Here is an 18,279-nt window from a genome sequence, read left to right on the forward strand (position 1 = left end):
ATACATATATATGACACTTTTTTATGACAGTCACTTCTTAGCTTTCTTCTTGTAAAAAAACATGAATATATAATTAGATAATTCGAGCGCGAAGCGCGAGCTATTTTTTGTGGAAATTTCATGTATTTTGTCCTGAAAATCGAACATTTTGAGCAATGTTTGTGGTCCAAGATGTGTATGTAACAAATAATAATTGTGAGCGCGATCTGCGCGAGCAGATATTTTTATATACGCTCTGGTCTGATCGAAAGGGACGTGTTATAAGGACTGTTTGCAGTTACCCATGAAGACGATACATATATCAACAATCAAATAATGCGAGCGCGAAGCGCGAGCTGAAAAATTTGACATTCCGACCTAAATACTGGACATTCTAAGCACGTTTTGTAATTATGTACAGGATAGGTATATAACTATACAATTGATGCGAGCGCAAAGCGCGAGCGGAAACAAAATTTAGATTTCAGACCAAAAAAAACCCGAGAGATTCTAAGCACTTTTCTAATCATGATGAGGATAGGTATAAAACTACACAATTGCTGCGAGCGCGAAGCGCGAGCGGAAATAAAGATGAGATTTCAAACCTAAAAACGAGACATCTTTGAACTTTTCTAATCATGAACAGGAGGTATATAACTATACAATTGATGCGAGCGCAAAGCGCGAGCGGAAACAAAATTGAGATTTCAGACCTGAAAACGGGACATTCTATTCATGTTTTGTAAATCAAGAAAATGATGGGTAATTGGATATATTCTTAAATTAAAAAAAAATAATGTGAGCGCGAAGCGCGAGCAGAAAATTTTTGATATTCTGATCTGAAACTCCACACTGAATGTAAAATGGTTTGAACAGATAAAGAAACCTCAGACGAACATAATAATAAAGATTTGATCAAAATCAGACAAGGAATCTCACAGTTATTGCATTTCAAAGATTAGTATTATTCCAGTGAAACAGTTTTAGACATGTCTTCATTAATATTCAATGAGCAAAATGATGATGTCATATCCCCACTTGTTCTATTGTATTTCATTATGTAAAATTAGGTTTATTCAATATTTTCCTTTCAAGAACCAAAAACAGTTGAATTGACAACTGATTTAGTCCATTAGATATTCTTTGCTGCAACTTATTTCATTATAAGGGAGACATACCATTCACTCTGGTATGAAAAAAATGAAACAATTTTGATTCCATGTAGTAATACAAGAAACAGGATAATGGGGATGTGACAGCATCAGTCCACCTATTAAATATTCATGACGACATGCATATCACCATTTTCATAAAATATTGCCAAACTTTAGAATTAAATAATTCAACTAATAGTTATCAGATTTTGATAAAATTTATTTATTTTGATAAAATGTATTTGATATAAATATTTTCAGCCCGGAGTACCCCCCCCCCGAATCAAGCTGCATATCTGAATAAACATGCGTGCGCGTGTTAAGATTTAGAACTAGTATCTGGGCATTCTAAACACATTTTTTATTATAAAAAATTAATAATGCGAGCGCGAAGCGCGAGCAGAAAATATTTGATATTCCGATCTGATAGAGGGTGAATTTAAACACTATTTCAAGTAATATGTCGAAAAATTCTAAAGGGGGGGGGGGTATATTCTACAAAACGTCGTTCATTTTCATTACATTTCTGTCATTTATCATACCTACCACTAGATTTCCAGGAGGTTCGCTGCTAATGGAAAATAACACACGCAGCACCCCCAAATTTTGGGGGTGCTTCACCCCCAGCACCCCCGCTTCCCAGCCACCAGGGGCATGGGGCAGGGCGAAAAAGACTGTGAAATTTGATTTCTATTGTTTGACTTGTAATTTTTGTGTACAAAACACGGGCGGTCGGGCGCGCGCACACTTGATTCGACATAAAATCTGGAAGTTTAAGTCCAACCACACCCATGTCCCTCCCTAGCTGCTATCGAAGAGTGTTTATGGTTACCACGTATTGCGCGCGACCACGTCTGTATCGGAGTGCTGCCCCGCTGGAGTTTGAATGAGTCGCGTTATAGGAGGAATGTTATTGGAATATGTGAAAGACTATGGAAATGATTTGCGATTGTCGGATGTGATCAGGGGCCGCGGAACGGTTTTCAAAGTGGGGGGGGGGGGCTGAGCCAAAAGTGGGGGGGCTGACCATGCTAAAAATCACAATCATATGGTCATTTTTACGTTTTTGTACACGGTTTTGGAAAAAAGTGGGGGGGGGGGGGCTGAAGCCCCCCCAGCCCCCCCCCCCCGGTTCCGCGGCCCCTGGTGATAATTATGTACATTATAACATATTTAAAAAATACAGGGGGAACCTGATTTCGTGGGGGTGCTGCCTATGGAAAATAATACACGCAGCACCCCTAGGATAATTTCTGGGGGTGCTTCAGCACCCCCAGCACCCCCGCTTCCCAGGTCCCTGAACTGCATGTACTTTATCGCCATTGTGTGGGCAATTTTATGATTTCCATGGGTAATTTGCATATTTTGGCGGCAGTATTGGATATTGCAAATTTTCAGAAAGGCTCAAGGTTACACGAGTGGCATGATTCAGATTTGGAATCAGCACCCTCGAATTGACAAGAAACCATAAAAAAACATTGTATATCTATTAAAAAAAACAAGGTTCGACCCCTTCTATCCTGGACTATAGACTTACTACCAAGAGGAAGAATCAGCGAAAGGGTGCTAGAGATGATGAAGAAGAAATAAACGAGATAATGTTAGATATACGTTTTTCTGATTTTTAAACGGAAAAGGGAAGTCAGAAGACTTGTTAAATTTTCTGTTTCGTGAAAGCAAAAATGAAAAAAATATGAAAACAGAATTCCAATTCAGTTTGTTATTTTGTCAAAGCAAAAACTAAAAGGTAAAATATATAAAAACAGTAAAACGGACAAACAAACCGATTTACCGTTGTAGTGTATTTACATATTTCTTTCCTGAAACAAATCTTTGATTAAAGACAATTTTTCTGTTTTGAATATAAAAAGTAGAATCAGTTTTCATCAGGGGCGGATCAAGGATTTTCTAAAAGAAGGGGGGCACATTTCCCCTCGGAAATTTGATAAGCGGTCAAAAATTCAGTACAAAAATGAAGGTCAATTAATTCCGCGTCAAATTTGAAAAGCAAAAAACAAACAAACAAAAAAGGTCCTCGTATTTTGAACAACATATTCCCATTAAAAATATTTCCTACACTGTTAGAAATACTAATAATTTTACAAAGAAAATTCGTAAATTTACAGGATGTTCACCTTTTAAAAACAGACAACAAAATGATTTAACAAACAAAACGTATTTATGCAGTGATATGTAACGTAGAATTATTTAGTACAAGTTAAATGTAAAACAAATAATCTTTGTAAAATACCAACGAACTATCGTGTTTTTATGTTGATTGCAGTGCATCTATCGTATAAATTGTGTTCGTATTTGTAAATCAACGGTTAATCGATTGACTTGATACACTTATTGCAATATTTATGTATGGTTTGATGTGAATGAACCAAATTAATATTACTAAGAATTAAAAAAAAATTGAGACGTTCCGTAGTTAAAGCTGTAACTGATGCGATAAAGGATTTCAGCCTTATACCAAGAAGGTATGTTGTGTTAGTACTTAGGAAGGAAAAACGATCCAAACGAATCATTAAGATTAAACAAATTTATACCTTACTTAGATACTTAAGCAGTTTCATTTGAAAAATTTGATTTCGTCAACTGCAGATCTGCAAGTATCTGCGTATGTCATCCCTGTGGAAAACGATGGCATTCCCGATCAAGGGAAGAACAGGACGTATTTCGGCAAAATCGGCGTCCTTTTCGGGACCGACCGGTACCTCGTTCTGACGCCTACCTACATTGAAGTCAACAGCAAGGCATTCAAACTCGACTGGGATGACGACCTCTCAATGCGCGTGGGTGACTTTGACGTCCATATCAGGAATAAACATAGAGTAGTGATCAACCATGGTGACGATGTCGTGGTGGTGATCATGGCACATCGCGTAAGACACGGAAATATCTTCCAGTATGAGAGAGAAAGAGCTGCCAACCGTTCTCACCGCGTTGATCACCTTGGGTTCTACGTGGAAAATGGAAAGGGCCTTTCTAAAGATGTCCATGGACTGATTGGTGAGTTTTAAATAGTCTGTATACAGCCGAGCAGTGGGATAATTGTGAATTCATATGTTATATGATAATGACCCCAAAATGACACTATTTTGTAAGATCGGCTACGTAGAACAGGCCTCCTTTTAGATTAATCCAAATCAGAAGACAATTTTTGCAATTGCAACTTTGAATACGGAGGTTTGTACAATATCAAAATGCATCATTTATAATTGTGTTCAGGAACTATCTGTCCGAAAAAAAAAAATTTATCTGCATAACATTTTTAACTGACCATTAGAAGCATGTGGCATTCCCAATGCAGGGTTCCCTTATAGCCTACTTTCTGTTTTATGAATTATTTATACCGATTTCAAAATATAACGTCGTTCTAAACCAAATAGCATAATCAATGCTCTAAAAATCATGATTTACTCCTCATAGATTATTAAAATCTCAATTATCTTACATTCTCAGGTCAATTTTACCGGAAGAAGGAGGTCCTTGTGTCTAGTTCAGTCACCACAACTGTTGACATGTCGGGTGTACCTCTGCCATTGGCCTCACCCAGTCAAAGCGCAACTCTCTTTATTGACGACCGACATGTTCCCGTGAAGCTCATTAACCGTCGCATACCTCTTATTCGAGATTATAAGGAATGTTGGCATGCTGCTGATAATGCAAAGGGTCTGATTGAAGGAGACTACACAGACTACAAGCTACCATCACTGCTCACTCATGTGGACAAACATGGCAAATGAGAGCTCACTCAACAAGACGATATCTACTTCCAATGGTACTCAGACATTAATGGCATTAATGAAAATTGTTTACGTACATACGGCAGTATATTCAAAATAATTTGTACAATAATTTTGTAGGAGTGATATATAGGTAAAAAATATACCCCAACAAATTACTTCTTGAATACTGTCTTGCCAATGAAGGCCTAATGATGTACTATCGGTGGAGTGGAACCTAATCAAGTGATTGGAAGATGGCTTATCCTACGCGCGAAATACATTGGTTTTGAGCATTAATTTTGTTATGGGAAAATGTTGCATGATCAATGCAAGAATATAGGCCCACAGCAGTTCCAATACAACCACTCATGTGAAAGCACATGAAGGACTCTTTAACCGCTTCCATAATTTTAGAAACACTGTACAATGTGTTAATTATCTTATGGCTGGTCTTATAGATTTGAGATTTGTTTGGGTAATTATTGATACCACCACTCGTGTTCAAATGAAACATAAATTTTACATAATCAATATGTTACCATTGTTAATGATTGCGATGAGTACTGTAAGCATCAATAACGATATGATACTCCCTAATCTCCATTGAAAGAAAGATATCATTGAGTATATATTCAAATATCAGTAGATCGTTTTGATGAAGCCTTTTACTAAATTTGTCTTATTATCTAGGAGAAAAAAAAGATTTCTTATACTTCCAAAGCAGAGTGATTTATCCAGCCTTTCACTTTACCATTTACTTCATTAAGCCCCAGTCACATATAGACACGGATTCTCACGGATCAACACGGCAATGCCGGCATGATCCGGGGAGGTCCGGGATCGTTTTGCCCCGGATTGAGCGTTGATGACTGTAAACACGGTATCTACACGGCATCTTCACACGGATCTACACGGACCATGCCGGCAGAGCACGTCGTCAACACGGACCAACACGTCAGCAACACGGACCTACACGTCAGCAACACGGACCAACACGTCAGCTACACGGACCAACACGTCAGCAACACGGACCAACACGTCAGCTACAAGGACCAACACGGACCAACACGTCAGCAACACGGACTTACACGTCAGCAACACGGACGAACACGTCAGCTACATACACGGACCAACACGTCAGCTTCACGGACCAACACGTCAGCTCAAGGACCAACACGGAAGCTATATTGACCAGCACGTCAAATGAAAATCTGCTCATAATAATGAGCTGATATTTATTTTATTTTTTTATTTTTTCTCATCCTTGTCGCAACATTATATTATGTTGTTTTAAAAAAAAAAATCAAAACTCAAAACTTCCTTAATCAGTAAGAACGCTGTTTTTTTTTAATACAACACAGTTTACTGTTTTAACAGTAGTTGTTGAGTACTTTAAATCTTGAATGACAAATTTTATTTTGATTTGATTTGATATCACTTTATTGAAATCAGAATAAAGGAAAGAAATTTACAAAGTCAATAGAAAACATAATAAGAATTAAAATAGGCCCAGATCATGACGCATAACTGTCGATGCAGGGCAGTAGTATGAAACTTAATGTACAATTTCGATGTAACAGGTACATAACAAATACATATAACATATAAAAAAATGAAATGTGAAATAATAATAACAGACAAAGTTGGGGGTAAATATTAGAGAAAAAAAAGAGAAAAAGAACTATTAATACATGCACTAAGTTTACAAATATTAGGTTGGGGCCAATCTCCACAGCGTAAGAAAGTATCCTGAATTATTCAATTATCCATTTAATCATAAATAAATTAAGCATGTTTGTGCCAACTGTTTAACTACTGAAAAGTTCATAAAGTAAATAGCGTTGTAAATATTTGATGGGGAAAAAGAACACGGACTGCCAAGGATACTCCAGGCAGCCACACGGACCTACACGGCAGCTACACGGACCTACACGGCAGCCTCACGGACCTACACGGCAGCTACACGGACCATCCCGGATGGCTTTGCCAACCCGGCAGTCCACGGATGACGCCGGATGTTTTTGACAGTCAAAAACTGCCGTGTTGGCCTCCCGGACGTTCAAGGACCAACACGGACCACCCCGGACCTCCAAGGATGCCCAAGGCGCCAACACGGATCTCTCCCCGGACCACCCCGGATCAGATCCGGGACGGTCCGGGGTGGTCCGGGGTCTATATGTGACTGGGGCTTTATGAAGTTACTTTCTGTCATTCTTTATATTGTCTGAATGCCTGCTTAATGACTTTCAAGCATGGGCGGAAATCCCAGGGGGCGGACGCGTCCCCCTACCCAAAATAGTAGGGGGACACACCCGGGGGACACAATATCAATGTCCCCCCACTGTATGTATTTTAGACGAAATTACCTTACTTTTTGGGTGATAACCTTTCTTTTTACCTTTGGGGAGAGATTCCGCCCTTGCTTTCGAGATGACTTATCTCGAAATGGTATATGATCCAGCATCGTCCCGTTAATTTCACGCTAATCTTCCTCCCTGGACCTGCACCCGAATGACCTGTCCTATTCATTCCGTCCTCTCTCCCTCTCTTCTAAATCCCCTACCTCCTTTTGGTGTACTGTATTATGATGTGGGGTTATTTGTAGTGTAAGTGCAGTATATTTGCACCGTTTTCATGCATAGAATGTAAATAAAAGCGAACATAATGCCATACCATCCAAGAAGTATTAATGAATTTAATCTAGTCCGAATATGCAGTTTTCTGTGTGTATTTTGACGATCTTTTTCCAAAGGTTTTTATATTTTGGAGCTTCGTTATTTCGAAGGTTCATAGGTTCGAAACCGAAGGTTTGATAATTCTAAAAATAAGTTATTCCGAAAAAAGAGGAAAAGACACCGTCATTATTCCAAAAATGAAATAGAGTTGTCCTTGTCACGGTGACAAATAGGATGTTGAAATAACTTTCTTTTTAAGAAAAACCCACATAATATGCAACGCGTGGAAGGATTGTACTATGTAATCATGCTCAACTACTGAAGATATTGTGTTTTTATGGTATTGTTTGTGATAATTGAAATATAAAGCCGAAGGCTTGTAAATAAAACTTGAAGGCGTACAGCTATATATAGTCTCATTATCTCGAATATTATTTTAATAAATGCGTGTCGATATCTCATGATGATGGGGGTGATTGGTGTCTGAGTCCCGGCGAGAAGAGGGTGTGAGAGGGGGTATCCCCCTCCCACGGTAGGGACTTTTAAAGAAATTGACATGGGCAAATCGCATTTTAGAGCATATCAAAATCACTTTAGGCCATAATATTATATTACACTTTCACTATTAAATTACACTGTAAAAAATGGAGTACTAATTAAGCAGTACGGTGCGTGTATGGTGATTGCACTACTAGTGCTAATTTTCTAGTAATATATTCAAATTTGGACTATAATAGTCAGATTCGAATATTATAATGAAAACCGACTGGGGTTTGACAGAAGTACAATCAAAACCGGTTAGGAAAAATGATTGTGTGATGTGATGGAACTGCCATAGCCAATTCAGTATCAATACATTTGAATGAATGCAGAATGCAGTGTGGCATGATTTTCTTTTAAATTCGAGGGTGGCCCCAAACTTTTGGCCTGGACTGTAGGTAGCCAAACTTACTAAACACTCGGTCTCTGAATGGCCCCTCCCCATGCAGGACAATGAACACCCTTTAGCATGTTAAGTATTCACGATAAAGGGGGGGGGGTGGTAAAGCTTAATTTGTAAATTTCATACTATTTTCTGAATATCTATGAAAATCAATCAAGAAATTCGATTTTCTTTTAGAAAGGTAAAAAATTACTGCTAGCTCACTTCGCTCACACAATTTTTTAGAAAGCATCTGTGATGTACCCCTTGAAAATATTTGGTTCATTACGCTGTGAAAATGAGTATTAAAAATGTAATTCACCACTTGGTCTACTCTGGTCTACTCCCACTAAAATTCAATTCGTCATCTAAACTTTTGATCTAATTGCCATTGGGTCCTTTACCATTTTGTTTCATTTTCAATGTAGGCTATATCCTACTTTGGCACACTGGCCATGTTGGTGTTGGTCTACTAACACCACTAAATTAATTTTTATGAATCATAAGTAAGTTCATAAGTTCATTTTATTTGTCTTCCAACTTTGAGTTTGAATACATGACAAACATACAAGTGTGTATGAAACAATCAGCAGAGTACATGATAAAACATACAGGTATACATAAAACAGAGTATGCAGAAAACATTGTTTTTAAATACATTGTACAGCTTAAGACAGAAAAGAAATACTTTTAAAGGAAGACGAGGAGACCTAAGTGAAGCAATGCTTGTAAATTAAGGTTCCTCATTACGAATTCAAAGAACATTGGATAAACAACACAGAAATGGCAATATAATATAATATGATAAGTAAAGAGAGAGGCGGGGAGAGAAGAGGGACACATTTATGTACAAAAGGGACAAAAAAGGGGACATGAGGACAGAGACCAGCCAGGCCCGGGAAAGGGGGGGGGGTGAAACGTATTGATAATTTAGCATTAACTGATAAAAATAATAACACACGAAAAATAGGCTTTACAAATCACTTCCATAGTTACTCAGTAAATAAGATTTCAATTTTCGTTTGCAAAACACTGATTAGACGAAGTATATTCCCCTTAATCAGGTTATTCAGCCTCCCCTGGAGTGCCCTTTTTTTTTACTTTCACTCGATCTATAAAAAAAACCAGTCAGTGGCCCCTGACAATAATCTGCTCACTTATATCCACTCCCTCCGATCCCACTCCCCTATACCATCGACGAAGTTGGTAGAGTTGTTGTTGTTGTTGTTGTTGTTGAATATGATGGCGCTCTTCAATCTCTCCAGATTATACGCGCCAGTCACTTTCGTAAGTAGGACGTCGTCGGCAAAGGCGATCCATACGACGTTAAACCATTGGTGACGATTATATGACATATTAATATAGATTAGTCACCCATCCACCTATTATATTAGTAGGTCCTACAAGATTAAACATCTTCGAGGAATAACACTTCAATACAAATAGACAAATTAAATATCGCGCGTGCTAAATGATTGTTCGTGAAAAAGGGCACACCATGCAGCTAACCAATCGTCTACTAGTTATATATTTATAGAATTTCTTAAAATAAGGACACACACCTAACTGTAAAAACGGTTAGTGGCATATATAAAACATAGTAGTTCCCGTGTATAATCGGGATTAATTAACAATTGTTTAAGATTCGGGTCATTCATCTTAAGTTTATTAAACATAATGCGTCTCTCCTTTACATATTTTGAACAAAATAAAACATAATGTTCAATAGTCTCAAATTCTTTGCACACCTCACAGAGGCCGGAAGAGTGCTGTTTAATTTGAAACATATAATAGTTTAATTTGCACTTACCTACTGTGATTTGATGAAGGAGGCATTCCTCTTTCCGAGAAAAACCTTTTCTATATGCCTGCTTAAAAACATTATCATGAATAGCATATAAAAATCTACCATTTCTAGACGCATTCCAATCTGCTTGCCAGACACTTTTATAAAATGTCATGCGTGAGCATAAATATGTGAGTTCATTTATAGTGTTTGGTAAAACGATGTCTACAAATTTTTTCGCGGCTCCTTTCTTGGCAGCTTTATCGACGATCTCATTGCCGTTAACATCACAATGTGTGGGAATCCATTCAATATTAATACAGATATCTTTCAAACTGAGTTTATGAATTTTAAATACAATTTCATTAACAATGGAGCATTTAATGAAATATGAATCAATCACATTCAGTGCTGACAAAGAGTCGCAAAAAATCACAACTGAACATGGTTTATCAAAGGAGTCTAACCACTCAAGTGCCATTAAAATGGCCAGGAGTTCCGCTCTCATGATACTTACATTGGATAACCTGAAATACTTTTTTATTTTATATTGAGGAACATAATATGCTGCCCCCATTCTAAAATGTTCCTGTTTGGATCCATCAGTATATATATGTAAATAACCATTCCACACAATTCCAATTCTTTCTAGAACGATAGCTTTCATCTCAGCCGTTAGCATATCTTTTTTTCTAATTATACGATGAGCACAAAACGACAAAGGAGGGCGGGACAAACGCCATTCCGGGATTCTTGTTAATAAGTTGTCTTGCTTCTCTACAAGTACCTCATCACTACAGGCTCGAAGTTTGAAAGGTCTTTCCCCTTCCTTCCATTCGTGTCTGTTCATATGTTCAATGAAAATTTCTCTACTTGGATGGCATAAAGTGCTAAACAACAAATAATATCTAAATTTATCATTAAACAGTTTTCTCCGAAGATACAACGGTAATTCACCAGTCAAAACTTGTAGAGACTCTAATGATACATTGTATATCGTTCCTGTAATGATTTTCAAAGCTCTATATTGTATAGAGTCAAGCTTTTTCTTAAGAGATGTACAGGCAGAATCATACATTTCACTTCCATAGTCTAAAACAGATAAAATAAGACCTTTGTATATCATCATCAAAATTTCATACCTATTCCCCCAGGACGTACCCGAAATGCAACGTAATAAATTTAATATTTTCTTACATTTATCAATAATCGCATTAATGTGGCTAGACCAAGTTAGTTTCGAGTCTAACCACATACCAAGAAATTTGAACTGCTCACAATGAGGCAAAACATGCCCATTTATTTTTAAAGTAATATCTTTCTTTTGTTTATTGGTAAAAACTAAAACTACAGATTTTGTGTGAGAGATATTTAATTTCCATCTCCAGCACCAGATTTCGATTTCATGGAGGGCTTCTTGCAGCTTTTGGCGAACCAGATCTAAGTTTGAGCTAGTAAACCAAATCGCGATATCATCTGCATAACATGATAATTTTACTCCACTTTCTTTAATCTTTAAGTCATTTAACATCAATGTAAAAAGGACAGGACTTAATGAGCTCCCTTGCGGGATTCCGTGCTCTAATACATACTTTTTCTGACATACTATTGCTAACGTTCACGTTACAATATATTTTTCTTAAGAAAGCTCTAATAAAGAAAAATAATTTTCCACTAATATCTAACATTGACAATTTTTTCAAGAGACCTCCTTTCCATAACGAATCATACGCCTTTTCCAGGTCTAGAAAAACTGCCACGGTATATTTTTTCTCCTTCAATGCTAAATGAACATCTGTTTCAATCCTGACTAAATGATATTTGACGCTACGATATTTGCGGAATCCTGATTGAAGTGGGTTTAACGTCTTCTTATTATCTAAAAACCAATTCAGACGGTTTTTAATCATTTTCTCCATGACTTTAAACAGGGTTGATAATAAAGAAATAGGTCTATAGGACGACACTAAACTAGGATCCTTTCCAGGTTTCAAAATAGGTATTTGAACAACTTCATACCACTGACAAGGGAAATGTGAAGTTTTCCATATGTCGTTGTACAGATCTAATATGACATCAAGCGCTATTTGGGGTAAGTTTTTTAACATAATCGCATGAATATCATCCTTACCTGGCGCCGAGTTTTTCAAATCTTGTAAAACATTCTTCATTTCATTCATGTTAAAATCGTCATTAATGCAGTCATCATTCGACATTTCCTTACATAAATTATCTTCATTTTCACCATCATCATGATCATTATTATAAAAAGATCTGTCAATAGACTTGAAAAAACGGGCGACCGCATCAGCCTTATCTTTAGATTCACTAATGATATTGCCGTCGACGATTAAATTGTGGAAAATATGAGTGTTCATTGCGCTATCTCTCATTCCTTTTACTTGTTTCCATACTTTTCCGATATCTGTAAATCTATTCATTTTACCGCAGTATTTAGACCAATAGTCATATCGTGCTCGCCGTTGCACCTTCTGAGCAAATGCTTTCTTTTTCAAGTATAGTTGAACATCATTTCTATCATAATATCTTCGTAATCTGTTTTTAATATGATTTCTCTCCGCCACCGCTTTTTGACATGCTTCGTTCCACCAGGGAGTTATTTTACCTCTGTTTTTTCCTCCTATTCGCACTCGACGAATACACCTCTTCGAAGCATTCAAGATTACCTTAACTATTATATCATATCGTCCTTGAATATCCAAATTACATGCCGAGTAATGTCTCTTGTAATTTAGATTAAGTAATTCATTTTTAATTGCTTTTCTATACTCTTCCATGTTTACGTTTCTAAAACTCCATCTAAAACCTATATCTGCGTTTTCTTTAATATTTACGTTATTTATCTGTATTAATTTGATCACGATTGCATTGTGGTCGCTGCCAAAGTTATTGGTCAATACTTGCCACTCCATACTACAAGCTAGTTCCTTGGAGACTATAGATAAATCCAACATGGAATAAGAACCAAAGTGCGGGTCTAGTCTTGTTGGTGATCCGTCATTAATGAGTAATGCTATCATTAACCTCCATGAACGATTCAACAGTTCTTCCGTTGGAATCAAGCTTGCTGCTCCCCCATAGAGGATTGTGGCTATTAAAGTCACCTAAAATAATAAGCTTCCCTGGCACATTTCTAATCATGAAGTTTAATTCTTCTAGTTCAATCTTTTTACAGGGATTAATATAATAATTGATAATGGAAATAATGCCTTTCTTTGAAAAAATATCTACCCTTTGATATTCGATAAACAGTAGAGAACTGTTTGCCGATTTGACTTGAGATGGCGCCAGAGCTACCGTATAGCCTTGTACGTAGAGATCATAGACTAATACTTTTTATAAAATAGCTGTATTATTTCAAGCATCGCGATTGGTCAATACGCGTCACATGACATCCAACTTTTTTTGTGCACTGCACGGTAGTGCAAAAGGTGTGCAACGAAAATTGACATTGCACGCTCGAGCAAACCAGTGCGGTAAAGTCCAACAAAACTGTACTGTAACTTTTTAAAAATTGTTTCTGTGTTGCTATTTTATAAAACAAATAATGCACTTGCTCTGTCGTGCGTAAAAGTAAATGCAGAGAAAGCTCGGTTTCTTCAGATGGAGCACACTGGGCACTCGCCGCAAGCGGCTCGTGCACAGTGCGACTCCTATCTAAAGAAACCTCGCGTGCTCTGCATTTCCACTAACGCACTCGGCTGCATGCATTATTTGTATAATACGATCTTGTGCGTTCCGTTTCCAGGCAATGACGATGAGCAGCGGCTTTCGTTCAGAGCTTCGTGACCGGACCGCGCCTGGTCTGGCCGGCCGGCAAGCTAGAAGCACCTCGCTACATCGGTAAAGTTTTTTCAGTTGGACAGATCTTCCCTGATGACGCAGCGATAGGATTAATTTATGCCTAATAATGTTACACGTCACTTGAAAAGTTGAAGCAGAGGCTCAAGCTAATTGATTTACGATACCGGTGTATTATTTATGAAAATGTGGTAAGAAAAGAGCAATTTTATGAAGTAACGTTGTCGTTAGCTAATTAATTGATGGATGAGACTGAGTGAGAGTCGACTCAAGTCTGAACTGAAGAGAAAGTTTGAGTTCGACTTTTTTTAAAGATAAAGTTGACCTGAAACTGAGTGGGACTCTGGGAGTGGGAGTATTTGTTCACTGCAACCACAGGCCACCCTGCCTTGACGTGGGGAATCTACATGTAACGTCGTTAGATCAGATCTAGGCTTAGGCGGCCTACCCGGTCTGGTTGGAACTAGCCTACCCCTTATCGACCACCTAATCTTCTAAGCATCGTATCTGCGAAAATATTCATCAATTTCACCAAGTTTTCGTCTCATTTGTGCAGAAAATTGAGCAGATCAGATCAGATTCCCATGTTTCGCTCGGCGACTCCGATTCAATACGCGTATATATCGACGAGCAACGAATACGACGATTTTACATTTGCTCATTGCACCCGTCTTTTGAAACCGATACACTAAGTTTACGGCCGATTCTTGTCGCGGTGGCGAAATATTTTTATTCTTCCAAATCAGTTCTATGATGTCAACATGCTAAATGATCGTCTCACTACTTCCACTGCGAGCTCCGGCACATGATTCGACGATTGACGACGGATATTTGTTCTAAAGCCGTTTCCTATCGGATTTCTTGGTTTTTCAGCGGGGTTTGGGTCTGGTCAATACAATTTTTATTAATTCTACTAAATGTTTACTTTTTGTTGCTTCTTTTTTTCTCGTAAAATCGATTCTTACCGTTTCTATGGACACTGCGCCTACTCTCCCGTGCGTATCGTTTGTAATACGCAATAATTTTAACGCGCGCAAGGTGGTCGGTTTCAAAAGAGGTGGGCGATATGTGGTAGTCTCACTATATGCCTATGGCTATGCACTCAGCCTAACTATGACGGGGGGACCTAACTAAAGGCTAAAGCTATGCACTTTGTTTACAAATAATGAAAAGTTAAAAACTGCCAATTTTAATATTTGAACAAATCATCTTCATTAATTTGTGGCAAACATTCTAAAGATCATAAACCAAGAAGAAAATGTCACAGAACCCACAAATACGAAAATCCTGCCGTGTTTTCCGGACACCTCTTAATTTTGCCGCCCGATGTAGAAGGGGTCCTAAAGCTACGCACTCGATTTATCATGCAAAAAATAGTATTTCCTGTTCCTCAATTTCTGAAATTAAAGGGGAATCCAACCCAAATAAAAACTTGTTTTTGTAAGGAAAAGAAAAATCAGACAAGTTGATAGGTAAAAGTTTGAACAATATTGGACAAACAGCAAGAATTTTTAAAAGTTGTAAATATTGGTAATCACTATACCCATGGAGACTTCAAATTGGCCGCATATGGGATGTCATAGTGATGTAAGGCAAGGACTACTCTTCCATGTACTCCAATACATATTATGGCTAAAATGTCATTTTTCCCAAAAGTTTTATTTCAAATTATATTTTTCTTCCATGAGGACATAAAACAATATACTACCTGGGTTATATTTAGATTACTGTCCCAGGGGAATGGGTATACTTAGGAGAAAACCACAAATCCCTGATAATAAAGTACATGGCCTATGGGAAAGTTGTCCTTGCCCCTTGTCATAATTTACTTACCTAGTTGCCAATTTGAAATCTACATAGTATTAGTGATCTCTATTTTAAAGCAGCTATAACTTTCTTATTGCTTGTCCGATTTCTTTCAAACTTTCACCATTCTGTTTAATTTATTTTTCTCCGTCCCAACACATCATTTTATGGCCAAGGCTGGATTCCCCTTTAAATTTCCGGAATTTTATGAAATTAAAGTGAATGTAACTCAAAAATTCCAAACACTGTCCAGTTGTGGGTTTTCTCTGCATTTAGAGATTAACTGCAGCCTCTGTATAAAAAAATTGATTAGGAATCGTTCATTTTATCATATATCTAAAGACAAAAAAGAAGGCTTCAAAAATATAAAGTGTCCGGACACCCGACCCACCATCCTACACAGCACACACTTAAATATTCATTGAAAAATCTGATTCAAAATGGTGGGAAATAATGAATTTGGGGCATTTTATGTGACTGACTAGACTGATAAAAAAGTGATAATTCCACTGTTTCGGAGGAGTTTTTCAAAATTTGTCATTCAAAGTTTGTCCTAACGTTACACAAAAGGATGACGGCCATTGGGCTCGTAGTGCTGAAAGCCCCACTGACGCCTTAACTTAATAGCGTCAATGGAGAAAAGGATGCGATTTTGCACCCTCCTCGATTACTCCTAAATTTTGCTTTTTGACGGGAAAATGGAAGAAATGATAGACTCTAAAAATAAATTTATATTAGATACACTCAGCTTACCACCTTTCCGAAAAATATGCTGGAAAATAGCGAATTTTTATGTAAAACAGTTCAGGATCAGCCAGGTTCTTCTTTGATCACTCGATCGCCGTCAGCGCAGCTACAGCTGAGCGTATGTACGTGCCAGCCAATCCAATAGGGTGGAAAATTGGAGTGATGCGGATATAGGATTCCCGGGGGGCCAGTCAAAGATATTGCTGTACACATGCATGACCAAATAGAAGCGTTTAAAGGGGTGTTCTTTTCCATTGATGTGTGTGAGTCCAAGACCGAGTCCGAGTCATGCCTTTTGAGACCGAGTCTGGCATGTCCGAGTCCGAGTAACTTACATGTATGTCTGAGTCCGACACATGTGCAAATGTATTACATAATCAATCAGAAACATGTTTTGCATTCAAAATATCAGTACTTTCAAATTAAATATTTCAAAAACAAATTGTGAGACAAAATTATGTTGTTGATTTTGTAGTTTATTAAGAAAGTACTTGATTTTTTTTTCCTGAAAACTGGTTTTCATATATTTCACATGGGTTCGACTGATAAAGGTTCACAGAAGACCTTACACAAATACTAGGACTAGGTGTTTCAATGACGGACCTACAAAATGCACAGGAAAGATTATTTGACTGAGTTTTCCAACTTAAATTTAGATACACCAGACTACTCCCTTACTTGAACAGGCCTACACACTGGCGTAAATCCGGTCCAAGCAGTGGGGGGATGAAAGCAATAATTGACCTGAAAAGTACAAATTTGGGGGACACCCCCACACCTAAGGCTATGTATATGGGGGTATATAACCATGTACATAATCTAACAAAAATAGTGGACCATCGTTCAAGATAATATGTCATTTAGACCTAAAAAAAAAAAAAAATCTAAACAAAACACTATAGGCCCGAATCAGGCGCGTAGCCAGGGTGGGCGGTGGGGGCAGTCGCCCCCCCAAAAAAAACGTCCCCAAAAAGAAAAAAAGAAGGGAAAAAAGAGAGGAGAAAAGGAAAAGGGAAGGGAGGAAAGGGAAGAAAGGTAGCTTTGTCGGGTTATTTTTCTTTTTATTCTTTATTATTTTTCTCAAAAGAGAAACTCCTTCACTCTTGCTCTAAATTTATATATGAATTTTGCTTCCGCGCTGTGCGCGGTTAAATGACAAATTGACAATATTGAAGTTCTCCATTGTTTCCCCCACCCTTTCTCTAACCCTGTTTTTCAACCTCAGCTATATGTGTTTCTTGCCAGTTAAAGTTCAAATGTATACATTAGGGCATGGAATTAGAGTAAGGTTAGGCCAAAGTATATGAAGTTATCTTTTTTTTTTATTGATCGCGCAACTTCTGGTCGGGTCGGCTCCGGGCGGGTAAAATCTTTATATCAATTTCTGCCGTCAACCCCATAAAGTCAACTTCTCCCGCTTTTCAGCTCATTACTAAACAACCATAATTTTGGGGCAAACAGGTTCCTAATTTAAAAAGAGGAATGTATAAAATTTGTGTCATATTAAATAAAAAAGTACAATATTTTTTCATCAAATTCTATTAATCTTCATGTCATTTCCCTGCACATTCATCTCCTGTCCTGTTTTGCGCCCTCAGTTTGAAATTTTGAAAGACAATTAGGTTTCTTTATAATTCAAAATGAAGCGCTTCAG

The 18,279-nt window shown here is 37.6% G+C and overlaps 1 protein-coding gene across 2 annotated transcripts in view; it reads left to right on the top strand.

Annotated features, from left to right (window-relative positions):
* LOC129257365 (inter-alpha-trypsin inhibitor heavy chain H3-like) overlaps positions 1-7,949 on the top strand; it is a 31,956-nt gene extending 24,007 nt beyond the window's left edge. Inside the window, exons 13-15 of one of the 2 annotated variants that reach the window (XM_064096918.1) lie at positions 3,741-4,148; positions 4,602-4,920; positions 5,635-6,529. In XM_064096918.1, coding sequence (XP_063952988.1) covers positions 3,741-4,148; positions 4,602-4,885 — 692 coding nt within the window. In that variant the 3' untranslated portion in view covers positions 4,886-4,920; positions 5,635-6,529. Of the gene's footprint in view, positions 1-3,740; positions 4,149-4,601 lie in introns of both variants that reach the window. The other variant, XM_054895670.2, reaches the window with a different exon arrangement.
* The last annotated feature ends 10,330 nt before the right edge of the window (positions 7,950-18,279 follow it).

The sequence above is a fragment of the Lytechinus pictus genome, chromosome 3 (assembly GCF_037042905.1).
Source record: "Lytechinus pictus isolate F3 Inbred chromosome 3, Lp3.0, whole genome shotgun sequence".
Taxonomy (NCBI): domain Eukaryota; kingdom Metazoa; phylum Echinodermata; class Echinoidea; order Temnopleuroida; family Toxopneustidae; genus Lytechinus; species Lytechinus pictus.